This window comes from Anas platyrhynchos, chromosome 1, assembly GCF_047663525.1.
Source record: "Anas platyrhynchos isolate ZD024472 breed Pekin duck chromosome 1, IASCAAS_PekinDuck_T2T, whole genome shotgun sequence".
NCBI classification, from domain to species: domain Eukaryota; kingdom Metazoa; phylum Chordata; class Aves; order Anseriformes; family Anatidae; genus Anas; species Anas platyrhynchos.
The window spans coordinates 52,375,887-52,402,419 of NC_092587.1; the positions used below are offsets into that span (position 1 = coordinate 52,375,887).

The 26,533-nt window shown below is 36.1% G+C and overlaps 2 protein-coding genes across 2 annotated transcripts in view; one reads left to right on the top strand and one right to left on the bottom strand.

Annotated features, from left to right (window-relative positions):
- Nucleotides 1–17,037, bottom strand: part of METTL25 (methyltransferase like 25) — a 68,417-nt gene extending 51,380 nt beyond the window's left edge. Inside the window, exons 1-3 of the mRNA XM_027451362.3 lie at nt 16,596–17,037; nt 9,904–10,068; nt 5,169–5,269 (exon numbers count right to left, since the gene is read on the bottom strand). Of these exons, the coding sequence (XP_027307163.3) occupies nt 5,169–5,269; nt 9,904–10,068; nt 16,596–16,830 (501 nt within the window). The 5' untranslated portion in view covers nt 16,831–17,037. The remainder of the gene's footprint in view (nt 1–5,168; nt 5,270–9,903; nt 10,069–16,595) is intronic.
- On the top strand, nt 16,829–23,771 carry CCDC59 (coiled-coil domain containing 59). Its single transcript, XM_072033081.1, has 4 exons — nt 16,829–17,036; nt 18,599–18,821; nt 21,617–21,716; nt 23,610–23,771. The coding sequence occupies exons 1-4, from the start codon at nt 16,829–16,831 to the stop codon at nt 23,769–23,771; spliced, it is 693 nt and encodes a 230-aa protein (XP_071889182.1).
- Nucleotides 23,772–26,533: the final 2,762 nt, after the last annotated feature.

Consider the following 26,533-nt stretch of genomic DNA (forward strand, 5'->3'; position numbering starts at 1 on the left):
CTACTTCAGTGACTGACAATATGTAGGAAGGAAAACACTATGCCGAGTAGTAGCAAAAACAAGAGCAACGTGAGAACTTTAATTACTTGATCAAAGTTTTATATCATGCATGCTTTAATTTATAATACAAAGCATATTTTACACGAAGCATATTTTACATATATAAATATGTAAAATATGTAAAACATATTTTACAAATGTCAGAGTGACATTTCTCTAAATGAAAGAAATTAAAATGCTTCCTTCTGTTCAGGTACGTATCTATGGAATAGCCATAATAACTTTCTTTGTAGATGTTCCTGAAACTGATTAGTTCAAGAATATTTTTTATGTATTGTTCTTGGTTTGTCACATATTCATAAAAAGCTTACATTGATTTGTGTAAGTCTAAATACCAGCATATACTATATGTATCTATCTCACACTCAATCACATTGTTTTTTACTAGGTAAGAACATGCAGCACATCAATATCTGTACTGAAATGAAAAACTTATTCCTTATTCTAAAAATGTTCAAGATGCATACAGCCATGGAGCTAGAAAGAAACGAACTACTTTTTCACTGAGGACTACTTAAATCAGTGGAGAATATACACCATTACGTAAAAATTGTCTATCTAGGCCACATGTAGCTTTTTCATCTGCATTCTTCATGTAATATTACCACATGATTGCTATCTAAATATACTACAATCCTCATATTTTTGAATGAAATCTGTACAGGAGAGGATTTAGAGAAATAGAATTGATATGTTCTAAGCATCTTTTGCATTTTGAAAATGTTTGTCACATTTATCACCAATAACCTCCCAGATTATTTAAAAGTAAAGATATAAAAGTGCCTAAGGAATAATTTTACCCACCATTTTATGTGACAGACCTATTATGTAGAATATGCACACCTCCACTTCTACAAGGTATTTTAATTATTTCTGTGAAAGTCAGTATTTGGATAGTAAATTAGTAAATTATTCCTAACTCATACACGTGAACTCCAGTGACTGTAAAGACAAACTGAGATTTTTTTAGTTGTTTACAAGCAAAAAGAATCATAGAATCATAGACTGGCCTAAATATAATCTAGCTCCAGCCCTCCTGCCATGGGCAGGGACACCTACCACCAGACCAGGTTGCTTAAAGCCCCATCCAGCCTGGCCTTGAAGGTTTCCAGAGATGGAGCATCCACAGCTTCTCTGGGCAGCAGTAATACATTGTTAAATTAGCACTGGGAGAACAGTTCTAAAAAGAGAGGAAATTTTGACTAAAAATAAGAAGGCAATGATCTTGTGCTAAACAAATAGACTGGATTAAATTAATCCTTGCTTTACCTTCCCTTGATTACATAAGGAAAGGTAATCAGCAATCCACAGTATATCTGCCAAGCATGAACTTTTAAAATGAAATTTCCATGATATAATGAACTCCAAAGGTCCTGTCCATGGTGAGTTGGGTACTATGTTTAAACACAGTCTCTGGCACTGCACAATCAAGAACTCCATTTCCAGAAGCATTCCAGCATTTCCCAGCATCAAATCACAAATTTAATGGATGCTGAATACAGAATTATATTACACTTAGGTTATACACTGCAACTCCTGCTGCACATGCTGTAATTTCCAAGGAAACCTTCCATAAATACATTAAAGAAAACAAATGTGCATTTAAGCAGAGAAGAATTATCACTGGCTTCTTTTCCAACTTTAATCAAGAGTTACTTCCTAAGAAGTTCCACTTGTGTGATAAGAATGATATTTAAGAGGGGCAGTAAACAACTGAAAAAAATGTTAAATTGGTTTGCTTTAATGTTTTAACTCAAATCATTAACCTAGAAGTGATTACTGTAGTAGTAAAATTTTTGCTTTTATTCTCATTTTTACTATTTACTATACTATATTGTAAAATACCACAAGAGGACAATATCCCCTACCACCCATTATACATCATGGTATGGAGGTGAAATGGAGGGCATTTTTCAATCTGTCAGTGATCTGTAATATCTGAAAGAAACACCCTGAGGACACGTGCTGTTGTAAAACATGTGTTGTGTTTTCATAGCTCTAGATATTTTAATTAAAAGCTACATACATTTTGTTTTGCTGAGAAGGACAGAAAGAAATCAATAAAGAAAAAAACTCCCCTAAAACTTTACAATTCCTGTATTTTCTTAAGTTGAAAGGTAACCAAAACAAAAGAAGTTGCTTTTTAATAACTGAGAAGGAGGAGGCTGGCTTCTCTTTTTTTTTTTTCTTTTTTTTTTTTTTTAACATGTACTGGAAAGCTCTTTTCATATATTAGGGATTTGTAACTTTGAACAAATAAATTCTGTTACAGTGTATGACTAAAATGGAAAAAAGTTAATATAAAGCAGTCGGCATTTCATATTCAGTGATATATTGCAATCATATTTTTCATTAAATGCTACATTTTTTTCAAAAAATAAACAGAAAATAATCCTAAAGATACTACAAGCTGTAACTACAAGTGCATAATCACAAGCTGAAATTGCAGCATATTGACAGATACTTAATAATGATTGGTTTGAGATTTTATGAGTAACCAGCTACATCGGGACTTAGGTTAGGTCATTAAGGTGGCTCTACTTTTTTCCTCTCTGAATATGGGTTTTCCTTTCTTTTCATTCCTGAATCTCAAAGGAACTATTTAAAACCTAAATGAAAATGCTATATGAAACACCACCAACTCACCTTCCAGCAAATGCAGAGAACATTTATTATTACATTATAAGAAAACTATACTTTTCTACAACTTTTTCAGTATATGAAAGTCTTCAACACTTGAACAACTGATTCTTGCCCAAAGCATGAGGTAAGCAAGGCAAAAAACATGGTAATTAATAGAGAAAGTTACTTTTATTTATCTACTACTTCTGCATTTTTACTCTTTGTGGTTGTTCAGGGCATCTGTGTTTGTCACTGTGTCTGGCTCCTGAAGGAGCTACTGGAGAGATCACGCTCCATCTCTGAATGATAGCAGATGCTCACAAATTGATCGTGGCTCATCCAGTAATATTTGGCCTTAATTGCAGTTCTCTATTTACTTGTGAATCCCAGTTGTATGGAGAAGATTGCCTAACACTTTGCCCTGTGCAGCTGTTCCTCACAAAACAGACACGTCAGAATGCAGAGTTTTGATCTCAGATTCCATGGACGCTGGATGCCTGACACAAACCCATGAAGAGTACTTCACCAGAACATATTGGTTATATTATCTAAATTAAACTCGATCTGAGCCAAATAACTTCCAAAACAAAGTTCTTCTTCAGCTACTCAGAGCAAAATCCAAGTTTTGGGACCTGCCATGGACTTATGGTGGCAGCATCAAACTCTGCAGTCACATCCATACCACTAAGCAGAACGTGGTCCTGTGTTCCACCACCAGCGGGCGATTACCCGTGCCATTACTTTTTAGCAACCTCCCAGGTATGAAGCAGGCCAACTAATTCTCTCATTGTGAAGGCCAGGCACATCCTGGGGACAAGATATATCAGGAATCAAAACAACACAGACTTAGTCTTACAAAGTGCAGCTATCTCTCTTCCTGTACCCACATCTGATATAGTAATTTTAACTAGACTCAGACGTACTTTCTTTAAAAGCAAAAAACGCTCAGGGGGTTCAGCATAAAATCTAGGCAGATAACTCATGAAATCTAGGCAGATAACCTTATTAGTGTTGTGTTTATAACTAACTATAAAATGTGTCCTCCAGAAAATTTTCTGGGAATGAATATTAAGATGGAGGAAGTTAGTCTCCTAGAGCTAACACCTACAGCTGCTCGTCTAGAAAGCAAATGCAGCTTAGATGTAGAACAGAATCAAAATCAGAGTCCAGGTTAACTAGTCATCTACAGACTAAAGCAAGAGTGAAGATACATTAGGCACTAACTAGCGTTACAGAGATTAAAATGGTTAAAACATCTAATTTCACTAAACTGCTTAAAAATTTAGTCTTATCTCAACAAAGATTGGCATCACAGAATCAAATAATGCTTCATATATAAAGAGTTCACAGGCAAATTACTCATATGGAAAATAAGGAAGTGTTACTTTTGTCTAATATAAGGTGAAATAAGGTAGCGAATAAAGTCAAATATTGTGATGCTTGTATTTTTGTCAACAGGCCTACAAATAAGCATCTACAAAGTTTTAATGCAACAGTGACTTAGAGAACTGTGAAATCATAACTATATTAAAAAAAAAAAAAAAAAAAAAAAAAGGAAGTTACAGTCACATTTTGAGAAAGGAATACTACAATTCTTCACCATCTGAATGATGAAGATGTTGCTAATGAAAAGCCTTATAGCAACCTTCCAATACCTGAAGAGGGCCTACAGGAGAGGGACTCTTTGTCAGGGAGCATACTGACAGGCCAAGGTGTAATGGCTTTAAACTACAAAACATTTAGATTAGATATAAAGAGGAAATTCTTTACTGTGAGGGTGGTGAGGCACAGAAACAGGTTGACCAGAGAAGCTGTGGAGGCCCCATCCCTGGAAGTCTTCAAGTGTTCTCTGCAAACTGAACAGGTCACATCTAAACACCTACTTGAAGATCTCCATCCACATTAAAGAAAGCTGAACAACAGTATTAAAGAACAGGAAATAACTTAAATCCCTTGTTCCAGAATAAAAAAAAAAAAAAAAAGAAAAAAAAAAGAGAAAGAAAAAGATGTACTTAAAAAATTTCCCAGAATTTCAGCATTGGTGTATATCTGGTAGTCTTGTGTGTCTGAAAGAAGGATAAAATTCTGCTCTACTACTGATGTCTGTGGTAAATTGCCAGCAGTGTAATACAGATAAGTGAGACAGTATCTGTGCATAGCAAAAAACAGTACAATTTTTAGCTGTTCAACGTATAGAGGACGATTATATATATATATATATATATATATATATATATATATATATTTTTTTTTTTTTTTTTTGATCCATAAAATGAATATGACTCACTAAAAGGCAGTTCATTATACTGGTGCATCTGTAAACAAAAATGTCCTTCAGTTTGCACTGGAATGCTCTTCTTTAGCTACAATTATTTAGATAAAAATAAGAACAGCAGAGGCAGAATATCAAAATATGGTATTTGAACAAAATAAGGAGAATAATTTGGAAACTATACAGTGACATTCAGTACAAAATCCTTTCTTACCTGTTTTATACCGCAGTAATTTGCTATTTTGTCCACAAGCTCAGACATCACTTGCACTTCATGTGATTTCTTATTATTCATAAACTCATCAGTTTTGATACCTGTATCATTTTTACAAAAATATATACATTAATAAAATTCACAATAATGAAAATTTATTATTAGTCAAAATAAATATCACCCTAAAACTATGCTTTAAAATTTTCTATATTTTATGTGCAGTAATATTTAATTAAACGCCCACTATATAATTACAAGACTAAACTTCTGAATTACAGATAAATTAGTAAAATGCAACACACTTTAAATTTTAGTTCTGCTAGTGTATTTTTTTTTAAATGTACATATTTAATATCTGACCAGATATTAGATACAAGCTCCTACTACAAAACTACTACTTTTTTCTGTTCATTAAGAATATTAATTTTTATGTCACTTATCACATTTACCTTTACATATTTGAAATATAAGGGCAAGGACAATTAACAATCACATAGTGCAGATTATTAATTCTCCAGATTTGGTCACAGTACCAACTGGGAGACACTTGAAATAAAAGTCATGAACAATGCTGGTGAAATTCAAAGGAAGCTGCATTTTTTTTTCTTTATTTAAGCTACAGATAGATTACAGATCTGCTATATCTTTCCAGAAAAAATGATTCAGATTATTTTGATGAGAGGTAGTCAACTTCTGCCACCGGTTTACATCTTTACATCCCCCAACTAATGAAGAGCTCAGAAGCGGCTTCCCTGTGAGAAACCCTGTGAGTTGAAATGATGATGTCAATTTTTGTATGTCTGGGTGAGGATAGAAGAAACCAGCCTGCTACTGGTGAGCATGCTCCTAGAAAACAAAATGTTTCCACATAGCTATGGAGATTAATATTTTGCCCTTCTCTGCTTTTTGCACAGTATGTGTTCATCTGTCCAGAATCTGATCGTTAGGCAAAAACTATGTTCATTCCTTGATCAGACCATGCTGGGAACACAGCCAAGAGCGTTACTTCTTTAAAAGAGAGTGGGGAATTGCACTGAGCTCATGAGAAACCTGGTGTTTTCTGTATTTCTCGCAAAACCCACAGGATCTCTCCATTTCTTAAACATCTGGTTTTTTTATAATAAACCGTTATGACAATACTTAAAATGTAATATAGCCTCTATGAACTGACAAAAGAAAATAATAGCCTAAAATATTTTTAAACAAACAAAAAAAAGCAGCAACAAGTGATCTGCTAAAGTGTTCACTAAAGATTCTCATTAACTTTAAAATTACGGAGATCTCTGTGGCCTCCTAAAAAAATCTGAATTTGTAACCATTTCAAATGAAAAAAAAAAAGAGAGAGAAAATATAGACCTTTTCTCATTTATCTGTAAACATTTTGCTATGTGGATAAGCTTATTAAAAAAAAAAAAAAAAAGAGGGGGGGGAACATGAGGAAACAGACTTTTTTTTTTTTCTTTACAAAAATGTAAGTTTTGTTTGTCTGGTCTCCAAAGCAGCACATTCACTCTGAACTATCACCACATATCACACCTTTTATACCTTGCAATAATTGAGTTCAATACCTTGAACTCAAATGACTGAACAGGGCAATGCTCTGCAAAGTAGAATTTCAAACAGTACTTAAGTCAAATAAATGAATGCATTTCAAACACAGAGGGGTAAATCCAGAAACAAGACCCAACTGACAAAAACTGAGGTTCCAGTTTAAAAAAATACAGTTTGCTTACACCTACTTAGATAAAGTATTTACCACCTTAGTAACTGAAGTTTCTTAACTACTTGCTTATTTATCACAAAATGAACACTGTCTATACTTCAGCACATGGAAAATTACACTGTTTACAGAAAATTACCTACTTTTTATAAATTTTATTTTTGCTGAGTTTATGCAAAATTTTGCTTGGGATAGTTTTTTTTTTTATTTATTTTATTTTTATTATTTTGACAAACAAGCAAACACACGGCGATCTAACAGAAAAATCTCTATTTATGGGCTGGTTTATATGGCCAGAACTTCCTTTTGTGGCAAAAATAAAGTGAGGTTGAAATACTTCATAGAATTTCTCTGGCTATCATAGAGTAAAGGAAAGCTTAATGTTTTAGTGGTACTCAAATGCTGCTTATTTATACTGTTAACCCCCTAGCATAAAAGCTGTTTTCCAGTTGAAAAACTGCTTTAACCCTATACAGTGCCATTTGCACCTACATCATTAGTTATGCAGTAGACAGAGTAAGGGGAGACTGTCTTACGGGCCTAAAGGAGGTTTTCCTAAGACCTTCTATGGCAGGATGCGGGCTTTTTATACCATTTTCACTTGTGGAAATTCAGGTTTATTAGATAAAAATTCACAGTCCATGCCAAACCACCACCAGTGCAGAAGTTACAGTACTGTGGTTCAATTCTCTCAGCCAGACTGGCAGAGTCTGGGATGACCATATGCTAAAAGACATTAAGACAAACTGATATTTATAGTCCATGCAATTTAAAGATGGGTTTATTAACAGTCACTGCATGACTGTTACCTTGGCCATAAACATATTGAAAAGGTAGAGAGTACTCTAACTCCAATGTTCTAGTAATCCCCTCTTCTTATGTCAGGTACATAAGAGAAATTCTCCTTGCTGACTTCTGTCCCTTGGGCCAGGTTCTTCTGGATCCTGTGTGCTCACTGCAACCAACCCAATGGGGCAATGAGGACCACAGCGAACTTTGGTAGGAAGCAATGGAGAAACCCCTTCACATTCAGATTACATTTAAATATTGGTACTTAGCTTTTCAAGAAATCATTCTAAGGAAGAATAGTAAAATGTCTATATTAATATGCTAAAGAAGTTTGAGAACTATGCAAGTATGCAGTCTGTGGGAACGGGCTTATAAGCATGCTTGTTTTAGAACAGGAAAATTTATTAAAAACATCTCAAACATAAATTGAGTAATCCTGAAGCATATTTTTCAGAATATGGGCAAGGCCATCATGAAGTTACTAATTTCTCAGACTGACATGTCTCTTGATTTGCAAGGTTTAGTAAGTCAGGAAATGAAATATTTTCTGAAATACAGACTTAACTCCAAAATACCTAAAATAGTTTAAAGGATCAAAACTTTCATTTGGCAACTTTCATACTACAAATACATAATTTGGTATTTTGCTTTTGCCAAACAATTATCAGGAAATTCTACTAAGTTAATTTAACTGATACTGCCAATTCAACACAAAAGTTTTGAATTATAATACCATTTGGAACACATTTTATTTTCTAAGTACTACTAAGAATTACTACACCACAATCCCAGGCCCCAGCTACCCAACCAAACAGCACTCCTGAAAGACACAGAACAAAATAATCATCAATTGCCTTATTTTAGATGTTCCATTCTTCATGACAAAAAGATGAAAGAATGCTTGTATTTTTGTCTAAGAAAGCTAATTCAAGTATGAACTTAAGTACGTGTATAACAAGGCAAAACTACAGAATTACAAAAATTAGGCAGAACACAGGGAATGAGAACATAACAAAAATGGTAAGAGATACAAAACAAGCAAAAGAAAAGCAGCACACAGCTGTCCAAAAGAATAGCCTGAGACTGAAAAATAGCAGAAGGGAAGAGGCCAGGAACTAAACTTATAGTAAGACCAATGCACAGCAGACCATTAAGTCTATTTTAGCTACTTTTTTTGTGATTTTGAAGAAACTGAAAACTGGGGGCCCAAACATGGAAAATGGTAAAATTGAAAACAGAAGACTGCTGTAGGAAATGGGAGAGATACCCTATGTATCTAATGGTGATATCACTTAGGATAGAAATGTCACTGGCATTTCAATGTATAGAGACAAAACGCACTATAAAGCAAAGGCAGATGAGCTTAGAGTCTGTCTCTGAAAAACTAAGGAGAAATCTGAAAGACAGTGACAAATCTGTGATGACTGAGGACTGCATGAAGATCACATTTTCTGTGAAAATGACAACAGCAAAAAGTAAGTATAAATGTCAGTTTACCATCTGAAACAATAAATAAAATCAGGGGTAAGACTTTCAGTATAAAGGTGCCAACTCAAGAGTGTTTCAGTCAATATTTTCAACTATAGAAAATGAAATTACTCTAGTTTTTATGACGCGTATTTGGTATTAGTTCAAAAAATACAGATTGAATAAAATCAACTTATTTTGAAATATCAAGCACTTAGGGGTCCATATTCAATTAAATGTCTAAGCACATGATTATTAGTAAACAAAAGTTGTAACAAAAAATACTACTTGTGGAGGTATGGCTGCCAGCTATTAGGCTTAGACTTTTAAAAAAAAAAAAAAAAGGAAGACTAGCAATCGTGGCTGAGGAGAATATGAGAAGAAGAACAAAGGGAATAGATATACATAGAATACAGATGTTTCACCTGTATGCGAAATAATGATGTGCCCACTTGCCTATTTCATATCCTTTAAAACTGAGTCTCGGGAAAGCCTTATATGACTGACTGTCATGACCTCTCTGTTGAAATTTTAGCAAGAGAATCCATTTTCTAAATTATGTTAATGAAGAAATTATCTAAGAACAAATTAGTTGAAGTGAGAAGCATGTAGGAAGGAAACCCATGTAGGGGGAAAACAAAACAAAAAGAAACAACAAAACAAACAAACAAACAAAAAAACATAACCACCCTCCAAAACACAAAAATCTAAAGACCCTGTAGTGAGAGAATAAAGATTGAAATATAAATGTAAATATACCAGTTGATCCTTGGTTGTCTCCTCCCAGTGCTTTAAGTAGCTCTTCTAGTGGGGTACACACTCCAAGGTGAGACAAAGAATAATATTTGACGGCCAGGGCAAACAAGTGTACATTGATAAGTTTCTTAGAGTTTTCACAAAACACGTTGGAAAATGTGTCATCATCTGTATGGAAAAGAAAAAGAAGAGATTTCTAATAAAAAGCTTAACACCTCCGCAATAGTGTTGTCAGAGAACAACAAACAATAAATTTGCAGTATCAGACAGAAATAATTTATTTTGCATAAGTGGGGGAATTGGTTATTTTTCTTCACCTGTATTCCCCTTTCAAAATTAAGGTCAAGTTTTGCTCTTAGCTGAACTAGTGCAAAAGTGGAAAACTACTATTTTAGCAGAGCTACTTTAGTATAATTGACAAGAGAATTCAGTAAACATTATCACTTTTCTTCTGTTTACAAACTTGCTCATTACGACTTTCCTAGTTATCCCCATTTGACAATATATACCATTAGATCTAATTTTAAAAGAAATGCAGCTGTTCAATAGATGAAATGTTTTGACTTACAATCATTGCATTTACATACACTTTCCTAGCAGCTTTGTAGCTGGTGAATCTGCTGGGAGAATCAAATTAATTTTTATTACCAATCAGATGTGAGCCAAAGTTAGATTCCTTAGCATATTTTCTTTGACTGAGGATGAAATGTTTCAGTTTGGCATTACTTAGTTCTTTAAAAAATGCTCCCTTTTTAAAAACGAACTATTTCACTATTTTTAAGTGAAATGTACTGGTATGAATCATTTACTAATACTGAGATAACTTTACATTTTCTGATTCCTCTGCATTTGAGCTAAAACAATTTGTTGAGTTCTCTATAGCTTTGCTATAAGTCATTTTAGATTTCTAAATACTTGTAAATGATTTAAAATAGATTAATGCTAGTGAGCCCAGCAAACAAACTGTTACACTGGTTTAGAAAATGTCTCCTGGTTTACCTTTTCTCCCATGGGTAGATAGATATTGAGCAAGTGCATACCTAGCAGGGTAGCTCTCCAGAACTTCACCTCCCACCTGTATAACAAAGGATGCAGCTGCTTTTATTGACCCCACCCCTAATACTCTTAATTTTCTTGCATGACTACTAGTCACATATAAATTACAGTCTATTGAAAACAGACCCAACAATGTCAACACATTTATTTTCACAGCATAACATTACCAAGGCAAGAGTCCAGCAAAAAAAAAATTTGGGCCTAAAACAGCATTAATATTGTCTAAGCTATAACCAGAATTAATATTATTTCAGTGTCTGTATGGCACTCTAATTTTATATACTCTAATTCTCACTAATACAAAATCAAAAAAGAAAGCTACCTTTCTCTATAAATTATTTTTCCTTGTTTGTACTTCTGAATATCAAGTAACTTTTAGTTAATGAAGCTTCAAGAAAGATAAGGGTGTAATATGAGAATAGAAAATAAAGCAAAACACTAAGCCAGAGTAAAGACTGTGAACCTTTTAGGGAGAAGGGGTTATTTTGTTTTTCAGTGTCTCTGTAAGATATGATACAGGAAGATACGATACATGAAATTGGATGTGTATTGAAATGACTGAAGAAAAACAATGTTTTCTGGCAATACCTTCAAATAAAGCAAATAACGCATGAGTCTAATTGAATAGAAAATGGTAATTAAACAGTTTTAGGCAATAAAAGGAATTGTTATTTTTTCCCCCAAACTCCTGACAACCATAAAAGGAGGTAAATAACTACACACAAGAAGTATTTTCGCTTTCTTCTGGATAATTGTTGGGCAGGGAATTAAAAGTTTAAGTTTCTTCTTAAAAGAACAAACTGGCAAAAGAAGAAATTTGAGTAGTTGCCGAAGAAGAAAAAATTTTGTAAGGGACGTTCACTCATTTAACTTATTTTAGAGTTTCTGGGAATGAACAGCATGCCACAAAATGTATAAATGAAGGTAGCCTAAATAAGTAAAAATACATAGAAATCTTTATGTCTGATACAAGGGGGAAAAATCACTAAAGAGTCAGGAAAGAGAACAAAGTTTAAGAAGAGACTCAACAAGCAAGTTCATGCCAGCAAGTACTGAGAAAATGATAGAGATGAGGCATTAAACCTACTTTGACCAGCCAGCTGCTCAGCAATCTTGCCAGGTAAAGAAAAAATCTACTTTTACGATGAGAAGTGGGTGTTCCACTTTGTTTTATGTATAATAAAAACTCTTTTCATTAGTATAGTACTTGTGAAAATTCCTGCCCATTATAAAATATATGCATGTTCATTATTTCACTGGAGGAAATTTTATTTTTAGCATTTTAAAATGCTGCAGCACATAACGCTGAAACATATAATCTTTTTAGGAACTGGCACACATTTTTAAATATACTGGCTAATCTTGTATTGCAAACCAAAGCAAAAATCAGTCACGCAAAAACCTTTCCTCCTAAATACATATATTTTTTTTTAATGACATGACATTGTATGATATAAAGGACTTTTGAAAATACATTGGAATTTCATCCTATTACAAAATATGTCTTTAGCATATGTGAGACATATGAGAAACATATGAATAAAGTCACAGTCCAAAGGAAGCATCTATAAGGTCTAGGCCAGCAAACACATTCCCAATACGTCCTCTTTTTCCAACGAGAAAATCCTGAGCAGTTGCTAATTCAAAAAAATGGGCACAAACACATACACGATTAACAAATAACAAGTGAAACCAAATCCTGCCATGCCAAAAAATAAGGCACATCTCTGCAGCCAACACAATCAGACCCTCTCCATATTAGGCATCAAAAACCCATGGATGCTCTCATGCTCATCCCAAACCTCACACTGTTGTTTCTGACTCCTTAAATTTCTCTCACAGAAATCACTTACATGAAAACAACTGTCACAATGTACCAGAATGAACTTGCTCCATCAATTAAGAAAAATCAGTGTCAGAAATTGTTTCACAAAACCAAAACCAGCCTCTCAGTTTTGAGTTTAAAGGGAGCTGATTGTATTTGGGGTACAAGCAGGAAAATTAATATTTAGAACTCTATTGGACCATAAATTGTGTATTCAGTAAACTGGTTTTGTTATAAAAGAACATACCCATACCTATTTATCCCAATCTTCACCTTACCTCATGCTCATCCAACATGTAACTGTATCACACAAGTACAACTCATCCTGATACTTTATAACTTAACTAGGTTGAAGAGTGTTTACTGAAATTCACACTTCTCTGCTTCATTGGTCGGAATTTATGAAAAGCTTACAAACCCAAAGCTTGCCTGCTTTATCTTTTAGTATGTCAGGTGACAAAGAAGTTATCAATTCTCCTTACAAATCTCACTTAACTAGAATTAAAAGCAGTAATGCACGTTATAGAACTGCCCTGAATTCAGTTGTCCGATGGAAGAACATTAACAGGACTAGCAGGACCTCATGCAAAACAATAGGCGCATCATCTGTAATAATGCTCCTACCAAATTTCAGTTGTTGTCCCAGCTTGCCAGTTAAAAGGAAAAACCCATCTACATTAAGATATCCGAGGCATCCCTCCAAACTACAGAATGGCAGTTGTTGTACTACTGATTATTTATGAATGTTAAAAAGGGTAGTTTTCTCAAATTGTTTCCTCTTTGGTGGCTCTCAAGATGAAATCTAATATGTCTTTTAACCAATTGGTCCATACATTTGCAAATAAATCTTCAGCAGAAATAAATATATGCCAAAAAATGCACAAATAGTAGTACAAATGGTAACTTACAGTAAAATATGAAAGTACTTAGACATGGATTTTCTGTGCCTGTGACCAATCTGATTAAATCACATGATAAATAAGATGCAACATGGCAAAAGTCAACTTTTAAATGTACAAAATATATGAAGTGGTTTTCTGTATCTAAAAATGGATCTGAAAATTTTCTGTAGATTACAACTGGAAACCAGGGTCCCACTCTTCATAGGGTCATTATAATGAAATATTGTCTGAGGAGTATCTGAAAATATTCCTTGAAACTGATTTACAGAACATGTAGTCATCCTCTTGCATACAATATTGTACAACAGAATTACAATTTCTTGCTCACCTAATTCTCAGAGAAAACTACAATTCAGCATGTACATTTAACAAAATCCCTACAGTAAAATAAAATATTGTACAGAATAACAGTTTTGTGCCAATCTGCAGTAATGTAACTTTTGAATTTGCAGACCTATGTGAATATGAACTGACTACTTTACATTTTCAAACCAATGCTGGTCAAATGTAACCCGTGCTTTCCTATAATTTCATTTAGGATCCATATTAGGACAGATTCTGGAAAACTTTCATAATAGTATGGGGACTGTGATTGTATAAATGCACAACTTCTCAAACTCTTGGGAAGCAAAGGTTTTACCAGGTGAAATCAAAATGCCGTTTAATATATTATTTGAGTAAGGTATTTTAAATTTCTTCTCACAGCTACAACCCAAAAAAGGTACTTCTGTGAACGACTGCATGTTAGGAGAGCATTTGAGTACTCATTTCAAACTAAATGTATAACTAACATTTAAATATCTGACAATTTTGAAGAACCACACATACAGTTAATACCTCAGAGGAACATAAGGAAGAGCCTTACTGTTGATGTTGGGTTTCAAGATATGTGTGTGATATCTATTGTTATCGAGCTGAACTAATGGACTTAAAGTAGCTCCCTCTCACATTATCAATCTTAATTTTAATATAGGCTATTGTAGGATATAGTGAATTCATTTTCAGATATAAGTGGATGTTTGCAGGTAACTTCACTGGGAAATTTGTATTCTGTTACAATGGGTTTTCATCATATGACAGGGTGGACAGATAATAAGCAGGCGAACAATTCAGGCATCAGATCAGCAAGCACATACGCGTTTCATTAACAATGCTTCCAATGTTCTCACAAAATCCTGAGCGTGTCTCAAAACCTTCAAAATGTAAAATATCATACTATATTTTTATGCTAGAAAAGAGATGAAGTCTCTTTTTTTAATGAGTACAATTAATCTCTACAGAAACATAAGAAGAAATGTTCTATTTTAGCCACAGCGGGAAGGCTTCATATTCTTCTGAAACATGTGCTTCATTTCAGCCATAAATTGTATCCTTTGATCCAGTAATTTCTATATTAGATTCTATAACACACACTTTGAATATGGCTCAATAAATGATTTTCCAATTTTAAAATCTAGAAAACAATACTTTGTCTTCCTGACTCTTTCTACTTTTCAGGCCACCATCTCAGTATCTAAATCATTTCATGGGCTTTCCTATACGTACAGTTAGGATCAAGGTAATTTTCCTTTACAGTTCTCTTTTTGATGAGTTTATCCAAATAGTAGTTTTGTTCCAACCTCTATTTATGTTTAATTTTATGTTCCTGTTATTGCTTAAAATCAATTCTGACTCTGACATTACTCCTTAAATATATTAAAGGTTTTTCTCGCTGCTTCCAAACACTTTTGCTTGCTGTCTGGATCATTGCCTTGTTTCCAGCTGGCTCTCAAAGATAATTCATAATCCAGTGTCTTTTTCATGCATGAATAAACTATGTTTCTTTTTCCCCTGATACCTCAAACTTTTAAAAAGCAGTCTTACAGTTAATATTTTGAAGATCTTCAGATCCAAGAGACAAACGTTACAAGTGATGTCGCAGTTCACAGTTCTTCAATCACTTTCCAAAATCAAATTATTGTTTGCCATTTATGCCAAGAAGTACACAGCTCCACACGCTATTTTTCACGGACCCTTCCATTGCACTCAACATGTTTTTCTGTCTCATGTGTCACTGCATGTGCCACAACTAGCGCTACATGAGAACTATCTGTGCTTAACAAGCTTTGGCAGGATGCAGGTTGCTCCTCTGCTACCTTCTTTGTCAAAGCTGTTATGTGAGTTTTGAAACCAATCTCTTTGACAGAACTCGGGCCCCCAAAATAAAGCACCTGTCAGATGCTTTATCTTCATTTCTGTACCCTGCCTGGAAGTGCATTGCTGGTCTATTTCCCTTCTACTTGGAGAGCGGTAAATCCTCTCATACAGACTCGTAGCTGCCCTCCTCTAGTTACTTGAAAATTACTAAAAATATGAAGTGCTTCTTAAATAACTTGTCAGAAATAAAGCTGCTTTCTGTCATCCTGTGCCAGACACTCATTATTACAGACATATAGGAAAGCAGCGTTTAAGTCTTTTCCAGCTGTCCTCCACGTTTCCAGCGTTTGGACATTTGGAGGACTTTAACCGTTACATTTTTCCACTCGTGTGTTGGGTTTTGTTTGTTTGTTGGTTGGTTGGGTTTATTTGTTTGGGTTCTGGGGGTTTCATTTTACTTCTGTTCTTCAGATGTCAGCCGGGGGGGGGGGGGGGGAGGTTGCCTGACAGCTAGGAGTTTCACTTTGTTTCTCAGCTTGAAATGGGATGAAGCTTTACTATGAGGCCACCCTCACAAGTGAGCGCCTCCTCACGTGCAATTCCTCCCCGAAAGGCTCTGTTTTGTTTGAATCGGGACCACGCGTCCTGGGTAAGGTGCCTAAACCCCACTTTCTCCCAGAGACACCCGCACCGCTCAGGGCTGCCCCGCTCCATCCCCAACCCCCGGGGACCTCCCGCCTCAGCCCCGATCCCCCCCCCCCCCAGGCCCCACTCACCCCACGCCCCCCCGGCGGCACCGGAGGGCTCCCGCAGGGGGCGCCGCAGCGCCCGCAGCACGGCGTCGGGCGGCGCCGCCACCAGGCGCTGCCACAGCCCCCCCGCGTACAGCTGCGTGGCGTGGGCCCGGCACAGCGGCAGGGCGCGACCCAAGAACGCCGCCAGGCGCCGCAGCGCCGCCGCCGCCTCCCCCGCCGCCGGCTGGGGCGGCAGCGAGGCGGGCGGCCGCCACATGGCCCTCGCCGACGGCTCCGACGGCCTCGCCTCGGCGCGCCGCCCCCCGGCTGTGACGCGGTGGCGGCGCGACGCGGGAGGAGCCGCGGGGATGGCTGCGGAGCGCAGCGGGGCCGGCAGCGGCAGCGGGCGCGGGGCCGGGGCCCGCCGAAAGCGGCTGTGGAGGCCGGCCTCGCTGCGCGGCCTGCTGGGCAGCCTGCAGGAGGGTGAGCCGGGAGGGGCACGGGGGGGCCCGGCTTAATGGGAGGAAACGCTTCGGTACCGGGGGGGCAGGGCGCCGGCACAGGCTGCGCGGTCTCCTCCTCTGGAAGAGGAGGCGCAGGGGAGACCTCATTGCTCTACAGCCACCTGGAAGGAAGTCGTGGGGAGCTGGGGGCGGCCTCGTCTCGCAGATAAGTAGTGATAGGACCAGAGGGAATGGCCTCAGGTTGCACCAGGGGAGGTTCAGGCTGGAAACGAGGAGACATTTCTGTCAGAAGGAGCAGCCAGGCACTGGGATGGGCTGCCCAGGGAGGTGCTGGGGTCACCGTCCCTGGGGGCGTTCAAGGAGAGGCTGGGCGTGGTGCTTGGGGACACGGTTCAGTGGGTGACATTGGTGGCAGGGGTACAGTGAGACCTGATGATCTCAGAGGTCTTTTCCAACCTTAATGATTCTATGATGCCACCTAGCCCACCATGCTCTGGGGCCCCCGCTGTGCAGGGACTGCAGCAGGTGACCCCCAGAGGTCCCTCCCCACCTCAGCCACTCTCTGGGCTGTGAGCACACCACTTCCAGCCACCTGGTCTGGCCGCTCAGTGACGATTCCCCATTTTTCCCTTTCCTACGAAGTTGTGTGTTGGAGAAGGAAGTGCCTTTGGAAGCAGGTTTGGATTTCTGGCAGTAAGCTATGCAAACATAAAAATAGTGTCAGGTCGTGCAGCACGTCGCTGAAATTTCAGCCTTGGGGAAACAATCAAAGGGCAGGTCAGATTTGGGCTTGCTGCTTTTAGAAGAGAGTTGGTCACTGAGTGTCATCAAAGGCAGTTCCTGTTAAGACTAATGCACTTACAGTAATATTAAGAAAAATATCCTGGACTTCAGGTTAATAAGTGGTTATGTATGAGGCTGAAACTACCGTTAGCTTTGTTTCTTTCAATGGTAAATAATTCTATGATGAAGCATACTTATGAAATTGTAGAAAAACTTCTTGGACAAACGTGGAAAGAGGGAAGCTAGGAATAAAAATACTATTTTTGTGGAAAGATCTAATGAAATATTAATATGGCATAATACAGTATTAATAGTTTAGTAGCTGAGTGACTTTTGTCCTGGTGCGTTATGGCTGTGCAGGCTGCTTAAGCAGACAATATTACTCTATCTGTGTTGTCTTGACACTGAGTAGAAATGTATTTTGGAATTTATTTTGATGTTGTGTGTAAAGCTGCTACAAATAGAAGAGAAGTGTTAGTACCTCTTTTCACTGGATTGAAAAAGCAAAGGCATATAATGTTCCATATAAATTGCATGTCATGTTTGCGATGATGTGTTCTATTAAGAGATTAGGTGATAATTTTTAGTAAATCTGTAATAGCTACAGTGCTGCATTAGGAATCAGATTTTTATCAATGTTTTTCCTTGAATTTTTGAAAGATCCTAATTAAAATCACCAAAAGTAGTGCCTTTTTCTCTTTGGGAAACCACATGGGTGGGAAGTGGTCCTGACAAGAACATGGTTTGGTACTACTTCAGTACGGGTGTATTTAACTCCCTTTTCCCTTGTGTTTTCAGGACAAGGATTTGCATTTCGGAGAAAACAGAAGATTGAAAGAAAATACAGGAAACTATTGAAAAAGGAACGAAAGATCAATTCACCACAAGATAATCAATTTGTTGATACTTATCCAGAGCACTTGAAACATCTTTATCTAGCTGAGGAAGAGAGGCTTAAGAAACAGCACAAGAGACGAGATGATTCAGTTTTATCAGAAGAAAAACTTAACATAGCAGTAGAGTAAGTTTTTAAAATATGTCTCTAAAAACAAGTAATTGTTTTCATCCTTAAAAAAAATATCCTAGATTTTACACTTCACATGGACTTCATTATGATGACATGCTTAATTGAAAATGCTGTCAGGCCTTACATGTTTTTCTGAATTGTTAGAAATAAAGATAAAAGTTTGTTGTGTTTGCGACAGAATCAGAAAGCAAAAATTGATTTTAGAGAAATAATATGAAAGTTACCATTGCACTTCAAGGGTTAGCTCAAGAGCAAGTAGGCACTGACCAATTTTTTGATGTTCAATACCATATCAACAAAGATAAAAGCCTGCGTTTCAGGTAGTGCTCATTTCAGTCTACAGAGAAATTTGGTACTGTGTGCCTTATGGCAGGTTTGTATCCCTAAATTAAGAGAAAAATAAATCCAAATTAAATAATTTCAAATACACATGCACTTTAAAGTACTAATACGTCTCTTATTTTTTGGATAGTGGTAGTTGAAAGTGGTTGGTTTCCTTGAAATGAATTTTTAAATTGAGATTTTCTCAATTCTAGCAGTGTCCCGTGGTGTAACAGTCTAATATCAAGATCAAGGTGCACCAAAGATTAACTTTAATATTCCCATGTGGCCTTAGAAGATGAATATGTTTCATTATCATCTTCAAAAAAGAAAATGTGATGATACTCTGTTTGGTGTTATAAATGCCTGATATTTGTCTATATTTTTTGCTTTAAATTAATTCTTGGTATTTTTAAATTAAAGTTATTTTTCATAAATATTTTTTACATTATCTCTGTTCTGAGTTTGATAAGTTGTCTTCTTCATACTGCATTTTCTTCTGCCAGAATGAATGATATTGTGTGCTGTTATCCTTTTGTGATGTAGCTTGTTTTGGGGGTGGGATTTTAACTACAAACTTAAAAAAAATAAAAAATAAAAAAAGAGAGAGAAGATAGAGTAAAACCGTATATAACATAGTAAAGTGTTCCTAATCAAAATTTTCATTTTAAATAATAGAGATGTCATAATAATTTTTGAGTGTTTTTTTTTCTATTTACTTAAAATAGTTTTCCAGTGTTTTTTTTTGTTTGTTTGTTTGTTTTTTGTTTTTTGTTTTTAATTTACTTAGAATGAGTGAGAGAAACCAAACAGAGTGTTTCACTTGAGATCTAATAAATGTCAGGTGATTTAATGATGTATATTTCCTGTTTGGTTGTAATTCCCCCTGACACGCATGTACTTGTTAGGTTTGTCAGTAAAAGCAGGACTCATGCAGATCTAATGTTTTTAGAGCAGTGTTTTTAAACAATATTTAAGTGTGGTGACTGAGACAATACCTTTTTGTCACTAGTGCAAGGAATACTCTAAATCTTTGAATTCCAAGGTGTGTGCTTACATTTTCCTTATATTTAAACTTTCTGGGGAAGAATACATGAGAGAGAGGGGGTAAAAGGCAGTCGGATCTTAACCCTGCAGTGGAAGAAGGGTAGTGTTTTGTGTGGAATAGGCAGTTAATTCACAGGGGTATCTGAGATAGGACTGGTGTTTTTCTTCAAACCAGATTTTATTTTTTTTTCCAGTTTGCTTAATCTAAAGTTGTGATTATAAACCAAGTTAATAATTCTGCATGAATGTGGCTGCTAATCTGGGAGCTGGGGTGAAGCGTATGGACTGTTACATAGGCTTCAGTGTTTCGTGGGGATGAAAAATAGGACTTTAGCTGGATAATTCTATTAAAATATAGCGTATGTTGCAATTCAAGTAGTTTTGCACTTCTGAGAAGATGAAGTGTCATTACATGGTATTGCCACAAGATGGAGATAAGAATTTAATAATATTTATTTTTTCCCAAGAATAGGGGTATTCCTGTATGAAAGTATGAGCAAATGTCTTCACTTAGCTTTTTGATTTTCTGTCTGAGAGCTCCTAGATGATGATAGTAAATTTTCAGATTTTTTTAGTGAGAGCAGTAGACTAATCAAAAGCTCATTCTGTGAGCAGTTGTTAAATACCTAGCAAGGCTTGTGTTTTTCAGTTGTTCATGTGTGAAATGCTTGATACCATACTGCTTATGTGATGGATTTATTGTGAATCGTGAAATAAATAAATAGAGAAATCCACTCACAGTAGTGTGTAAATCTGTAAATGCCAGACCAATGGCATTTTTTTTTGTTCCCTTTTGTCAAGGATACCTGCTTAGTTACTGAAATTGGGAATGGATATAAATTCAGCTCCTAATTTCAGAATTTTTTCCCATCTCCATGTCAGCATGACTTCTCAGGTTCACAGTCTTCTGACAGACAGTTGCCCTCATATCTGCAGTTGCATGCATTTGGACCTAAAAATGAGATAATGCAGCTCTAAGCCAGAGCGTACAGTTTTTCAAGCTCAGAAGGTCTTGTATGATAGGGGAAAAAACTCTATAGGCAATGTTCTGGCTTCATGGGACACTATCCACGTGAAGATCCAGCAGATAATGTGTATTACTGAAAGTTCTGTGCAGTCCGGTCTCCAGTCTTCAGTATGCTCAGAATTGAAGGAACTTGGTTTGCTGAGTTGCTAGATGCTCACTGTGTGACATGCAATGCTGTTGAGTGTCATGGAACTGTATTGCTAGTAGGTATTCATACAGTATGGAAAGATGAGTTTTGCTTCTTAACATAATCTGTAAGTCTGTATATCTAATTGAATTAACCAAGTATGCAAAAAAACATTTGAAGGCTCTGACTGCGCAGTAGCTATGGGATATATAGTTATGGGCTGTCAGCAAGCAGACATATTTACATTTCATGTACTTCTTCTTACAGGTCAGTTACGACTGAAGAGAAGTTTAAGAAAAAAACATCAAATCAGAAGGCAAAAGAAGAGTATGAGAAAATAAAGGCTGAGCGTGCTAAAAAGAAAGAGGTAGATCTTAAACAAGTATTTCTGGATGGTAGAGAGACTAAATTACTCCAGATAGGACCATAGGAGGGGAACATAGGATTCTTCCAGTCTTTCAGCTTGCCAGTGATACTTAGGAATGCAGGTCTTTTGAATTACGACTCTTGAGTTCTTTCTCTTTTTGTCTTGCTCTTGCTGTTAGATGGGTTTTATTAGGTTATTTGGTTCATTGAGAAATACTTAGACCTTGATTTGTATGTCCCAGTGGAACAATAATGTTGCCTTGTCATGAAATGCAAATTCTCCATTCCATTTCCTATGGTCTTACTACAATGCAGTCTTTACCTTTTTTACATTATTTGATCAACAGTGAAACAATTAAATGTAACAGTATCCATGGACAAAATCTTTAGAACCACTAGTAATGCTTTTTCTCATTCTAATTTAAGGGGCCATATTCTTACAGGGAATACCTTAATGTTATCATTGTTGAATAGCGCATTTCAGTTATTCAACTGAGACATCCTTATTTAGTCTTGGTCTCTTCTAGTACATTGTTGGTTGGACTGGCACCCATTATCAAATTGTAGAAATTGTGTAACTTCATGCTCACAAACTAAACGTTGGTAACTACTGTATAATAATTACAAAGAAATTATATAGTTGAATAAGAAGTTATTAGGGAGTGAATTACAAGTAAGCTAAAGTTGATGTTACTCTTATTTAAAAAAAATAAAATAGTGTTAATCATTATTGTGGTAAAATATGCAAAGCATTCTGAACAGAGAGATATTACCTGCTCAGAGTGTTTATTTTCTTTTATTTTTTCCCAGAATCCTCTTAGATTTGTATTTAGAAATATTTTGGGGGTTATTTCTACATAATTTTATATTCCCACATCAGAGAGCATTCTAACTAATTTTTGTACATCACTGAAGCTATTTGTGCCATGAAGACAAACATGATTGATAAACTGTCATCTATTAGGATGTTCTTCAGAAACATTTGCCTTTGTGGTCAGCATGGTATTGAATTTCAACAAATCAGCTTTATGAGAAGAATCCTTCAGTCTGATTTGTGATGACTTGCCTATTATGGTAGGACATGATGCAAGTGAAGGAAGCTAGTTAGCTTGCTTGTTGTGAATGCTTGCCCAAATTACTTAATAAAATTACAACACTAGAGAAGGGGGTGTGAGCTCTTTGATAAAAAACAAACGTAATATAATAATTATCCATATAGAGTGAGTGCCTCCATTAGTATTTTGGTTGCATGCATGCAGTGTCCTCAAGTAAAGTGTCTGTAACTGAAAATTGTGTTAGTCTTTTTTCTGTCTTAGTAAAGACAGCAATCTGTTTTACTTTGGAGAGGATGGGTCATGTCATTTTGGTCCTGCTTAAGCTGCCTTTACATAATGCTGCTTGTGATGCTGTCCTGGTATCACTAACATGCCCACTTTCCAGATGGAATGTGTCCTATATCCCATCTGCCAGGCTCATGCACATGTCCAGTATCTTAGCACATCTTTGTCTTTGGCAAGAAATTTATGTGAGGGCAGCTGTATCAAACTCTTTCCGTCTCAATCAGAAGGAGAAAGTGGAAATTTTTTGGTACTCTAGGCATTGGAGAAAAAAAGCAAAGGAGTTCATTTGGCAGAAAGGATGTTGTACATTTTTAGCTGCAAATCTTTATCATAGGATGCTCTACTGAAGACAACCTGGCTCTTCTCTTAAAGCTTTAGACAATATAATATATTTTGATTTCACTGTGCTCCAAAAGAGAGTCTTAATTCAGCTTTTAAGAGTAATGGCCTAGTGTCAATACAATATCTAATTGCCAGGGTTTTTACAAAAAGAAATTATACTGCTTATATATGATGTAATTTTTTCATAATCGTCATTCTTCATTTCATTTCAGGAAGCAGAAAAAAGAAGACAACAAAGAGAAGAAGCTCAACGGTTGTACAAGCAAAAGAAAATGGAAGCTTATAAAATATTGAGTAAGAAGACCAAGAAAGGACAGCCAAATCTAAACTTACAAATGGAGTTTCTTCTTCAGAAAATACAACAAAATACATAAACCTCTGCATAAGTTTTAATGGCAGGTTTTGAGTTGCCTGCGGACATTTTATTAAATGACTTTTAATAAATAATGTCTTTTTGCTTCTGATTTTGATGTTGGCTTGATTTATGTCATCGGTCCAATGGTGGAGGATATTCATTCTGAAAATATTTATTCTATCTTGAGAGTTAGTGAGACCTGGTACCTTGAAAATAAGTGGTCTGTATTTCTAAACGTAAATTCTGTTAGCTACATAATATCCCAAATTCCAAATCGTTAGAGCTTGGTACTGTCTACATCTGCATTGTGTAAACTATTTTTTTTCTAGCAGTAGTAGTCACAATAACAGGAAGTGTTAGTCACAATTATTGGAGGGGAGTAAAATGAGAGCAGTAAAATGTGACATAGTTGATACCTCATGAACTGCCAAGGCTAGGAGTGTTTTGTGGACTGTTGGATAAGGTTTGGCACATGAAAGAACATAAACTAGACTCAGATGGCTATTTATCATTCCCTACAAAGAGTAAAAATTACCAAGGGTCAAAAAAGTGCTTTGAATTTAAAGATGTGGTAGATTTAAATAATTTTTGGCACAAAGTATATATGACTTTTTCCAAAAACCAAGTACATGTATGATAAAGATTATTTAGATAATAAAGTAATGATTGTCTGGCAGAAATTTCTCAGGACATTCTCTATAAAATTTGCAATAATTATACAGTATTACAATATAATTATTTAAAGTCAAAGTGAATGCAAAAAAAAACCAACTTATTTAAAATAAAAAGGTATGAGTAGAGATATAAAATGGTTTCAAATGTTCGAAAAGTGCTGTTAAATGAAGTTTGGAGATTGAGTTGTCTAAAATGCTTCTTATTTCAGTATCCTGAGGGTTTTTCCACACTTTGCAAGGCTTTGCGTCTTTTCTGTGTTATCATTTAGGAAAAATTGAAACCAAGTCCTAAGACAATGTTGGAGACTTTCTTGAAATGGACATGTCTGTTCTTCGAGGAGAGAAAGGGAATGTAAATGTAAACTGCCAATATTGTTCTATGCGTTACCTTCTACATTTTCCTGATAATTGCTGTAATTGGCAATGGTGATTGGTTCTGACCAAAAACACTTAGGAAGAAGTACAACTATTCATTAGTAGTGCACAACACTTTTCAGTGATAGCTACATGTAACTTGTGAATAACACAAAACAAATATCCACATGAATTTGTGGTTGAAGTTCATCCTCTTTGTTTGCATGTGTCTGTTACCCTGTATTATCTTTTAATACTCTAGCTAAGGAAATGTTAAACACGATGTTAAGATTTGTCACCTTAAAAAGACCTCCTCTCAGTTTGCCGTCAGTTGTTACATCTGCTGGGCAGATATCTGCAGTGATGTCAGATTTCTACTTATATAGGAAAGATTTCAGAAAACTGCAAGCCTTACACTAGTAATTTGTTGATCAGTAGTCATCCTGGATTATTGCTATTACTCTAGACTGGTATACCATCTGTATACCAGTACATTTTTAGAGATGGTGTATAGCTGTAAAGCATTTCGATGAAGTTTGAATGATGCATTTGAAAACCGAACTTGTTTCATGTGTTAAATTTAGTGAAAAGTTTACTGACAAAGTATTCTATATGCTTGATTCTTCATGGAGAGTAGCGTAGATAATAGGAGGTGGTGATTTAATAGTTTATTTTATGATACAATTTCACCGTATTTTGCAAATTGACTCAAATATATAATGTAACCAGTTAGCATTCATAATTCATTCAAATTATTTAATAGCTTTACATCCTACCCTCTTTAGCAATGAGAAGACTCAGTTGATGTGTGGGAAAGAACAGACTTCTCTCTAAAAAGCAAACCCTATTTTTTCATTCATGTCATTCTTCTCTGCTTTTGTTAAGGATTAGCATTTTGTTAAGGATTGAGGAGGAATTCAGGATACATAGTGTCTGTTCCATGATATTGCTCATAAAAGGTAAAATGATGTAAGATTAAACTTTTAACTGTTGCCTTTCTCTTCAGTCTTTCTATTCTGAGTACTTGCTGATACGTAACAGGAAACAAACCACTGGTTTCCTTGAAGTGGCACCTGAAAATGCCTCCATCTCTTCCAACAAAGCTTAAGACAGCCTGATCAGATAGAGCACCTTAATCAGAAACTGCCATGGTATCTGACCTTAGCCCCATCATTGCTGGTTTAAAGTAGGAGAGGGGGTTTGTTGTTTCTCCAAATCATCTTCTTCATACCTTTAGTTGATTTGGAGGTAAGGGAGGCTGAAGAAGAAAATTAAATTTCCATATTTCCTCACGCTTTACTCTGCGTATTACCATGAAGTAGCAGCCCAGGACAGTGGCAGTTAGAAGCAGGTACAGTCCAGTGTCTCAGCTACTCCTCGGCCTGCAGTGTGATGCTCTCTGAGATAATTCAGCACCACTGGAAGGCAGAGACACAGCAGCAGTAGCTCTGAGTAGCCCGAGGTCAGGCAGAGTAGGAACTTGAACTTTTGCTTTTATTTACAGAGTAGAACTGTAACAGCTGACCCATCATCTTTTTCTGGAGAAAAGTATTGAGAATGGGTGGCAGTAAAGGTTTGAGGAAGGAGATAAAGAGATAATTTATTTTTTGATCTGGTCATCACTAGAAAAAAAAAGTCCAATGTGAAAGATAGTAGTTTATGGAGGCTGTCTGTAAAAGCTACTGTTTTCAACTCTTAATTTGAAATGGATGAAAAGTTAAAAAGTTAGTTCAGTAATAAAGTCTTATAGTAG

What these genes read in the sequence shown, in the direction of transcription:
- CCDC59 (XM_072033081.1), top strand. Translation starts at nt 16,829, where the DNA reads ATGGCCCTCGCCGACGGCTCCGACGGCCTCGCCTCGGCGCGCCGCCCC. An exon ending in GCTGGGCAGCCTGCAGGAGG is followed by an intron (nt 17,037 to 18,598) that starts GTGAGCCGGGAG and finishes TTGTGTTTTCAG; the next exon opens with GACAAGGATTTGCATTTCGG. An exon ending in AAACTTAACATAGCAGTAGA is followed by an intron (nt 18,822 to 21,616) that starts GTAAGTTTTTAA and finishes TTCTTCTTACAG; the next exon opens with GTCAGTTACGACTGAAGAGA.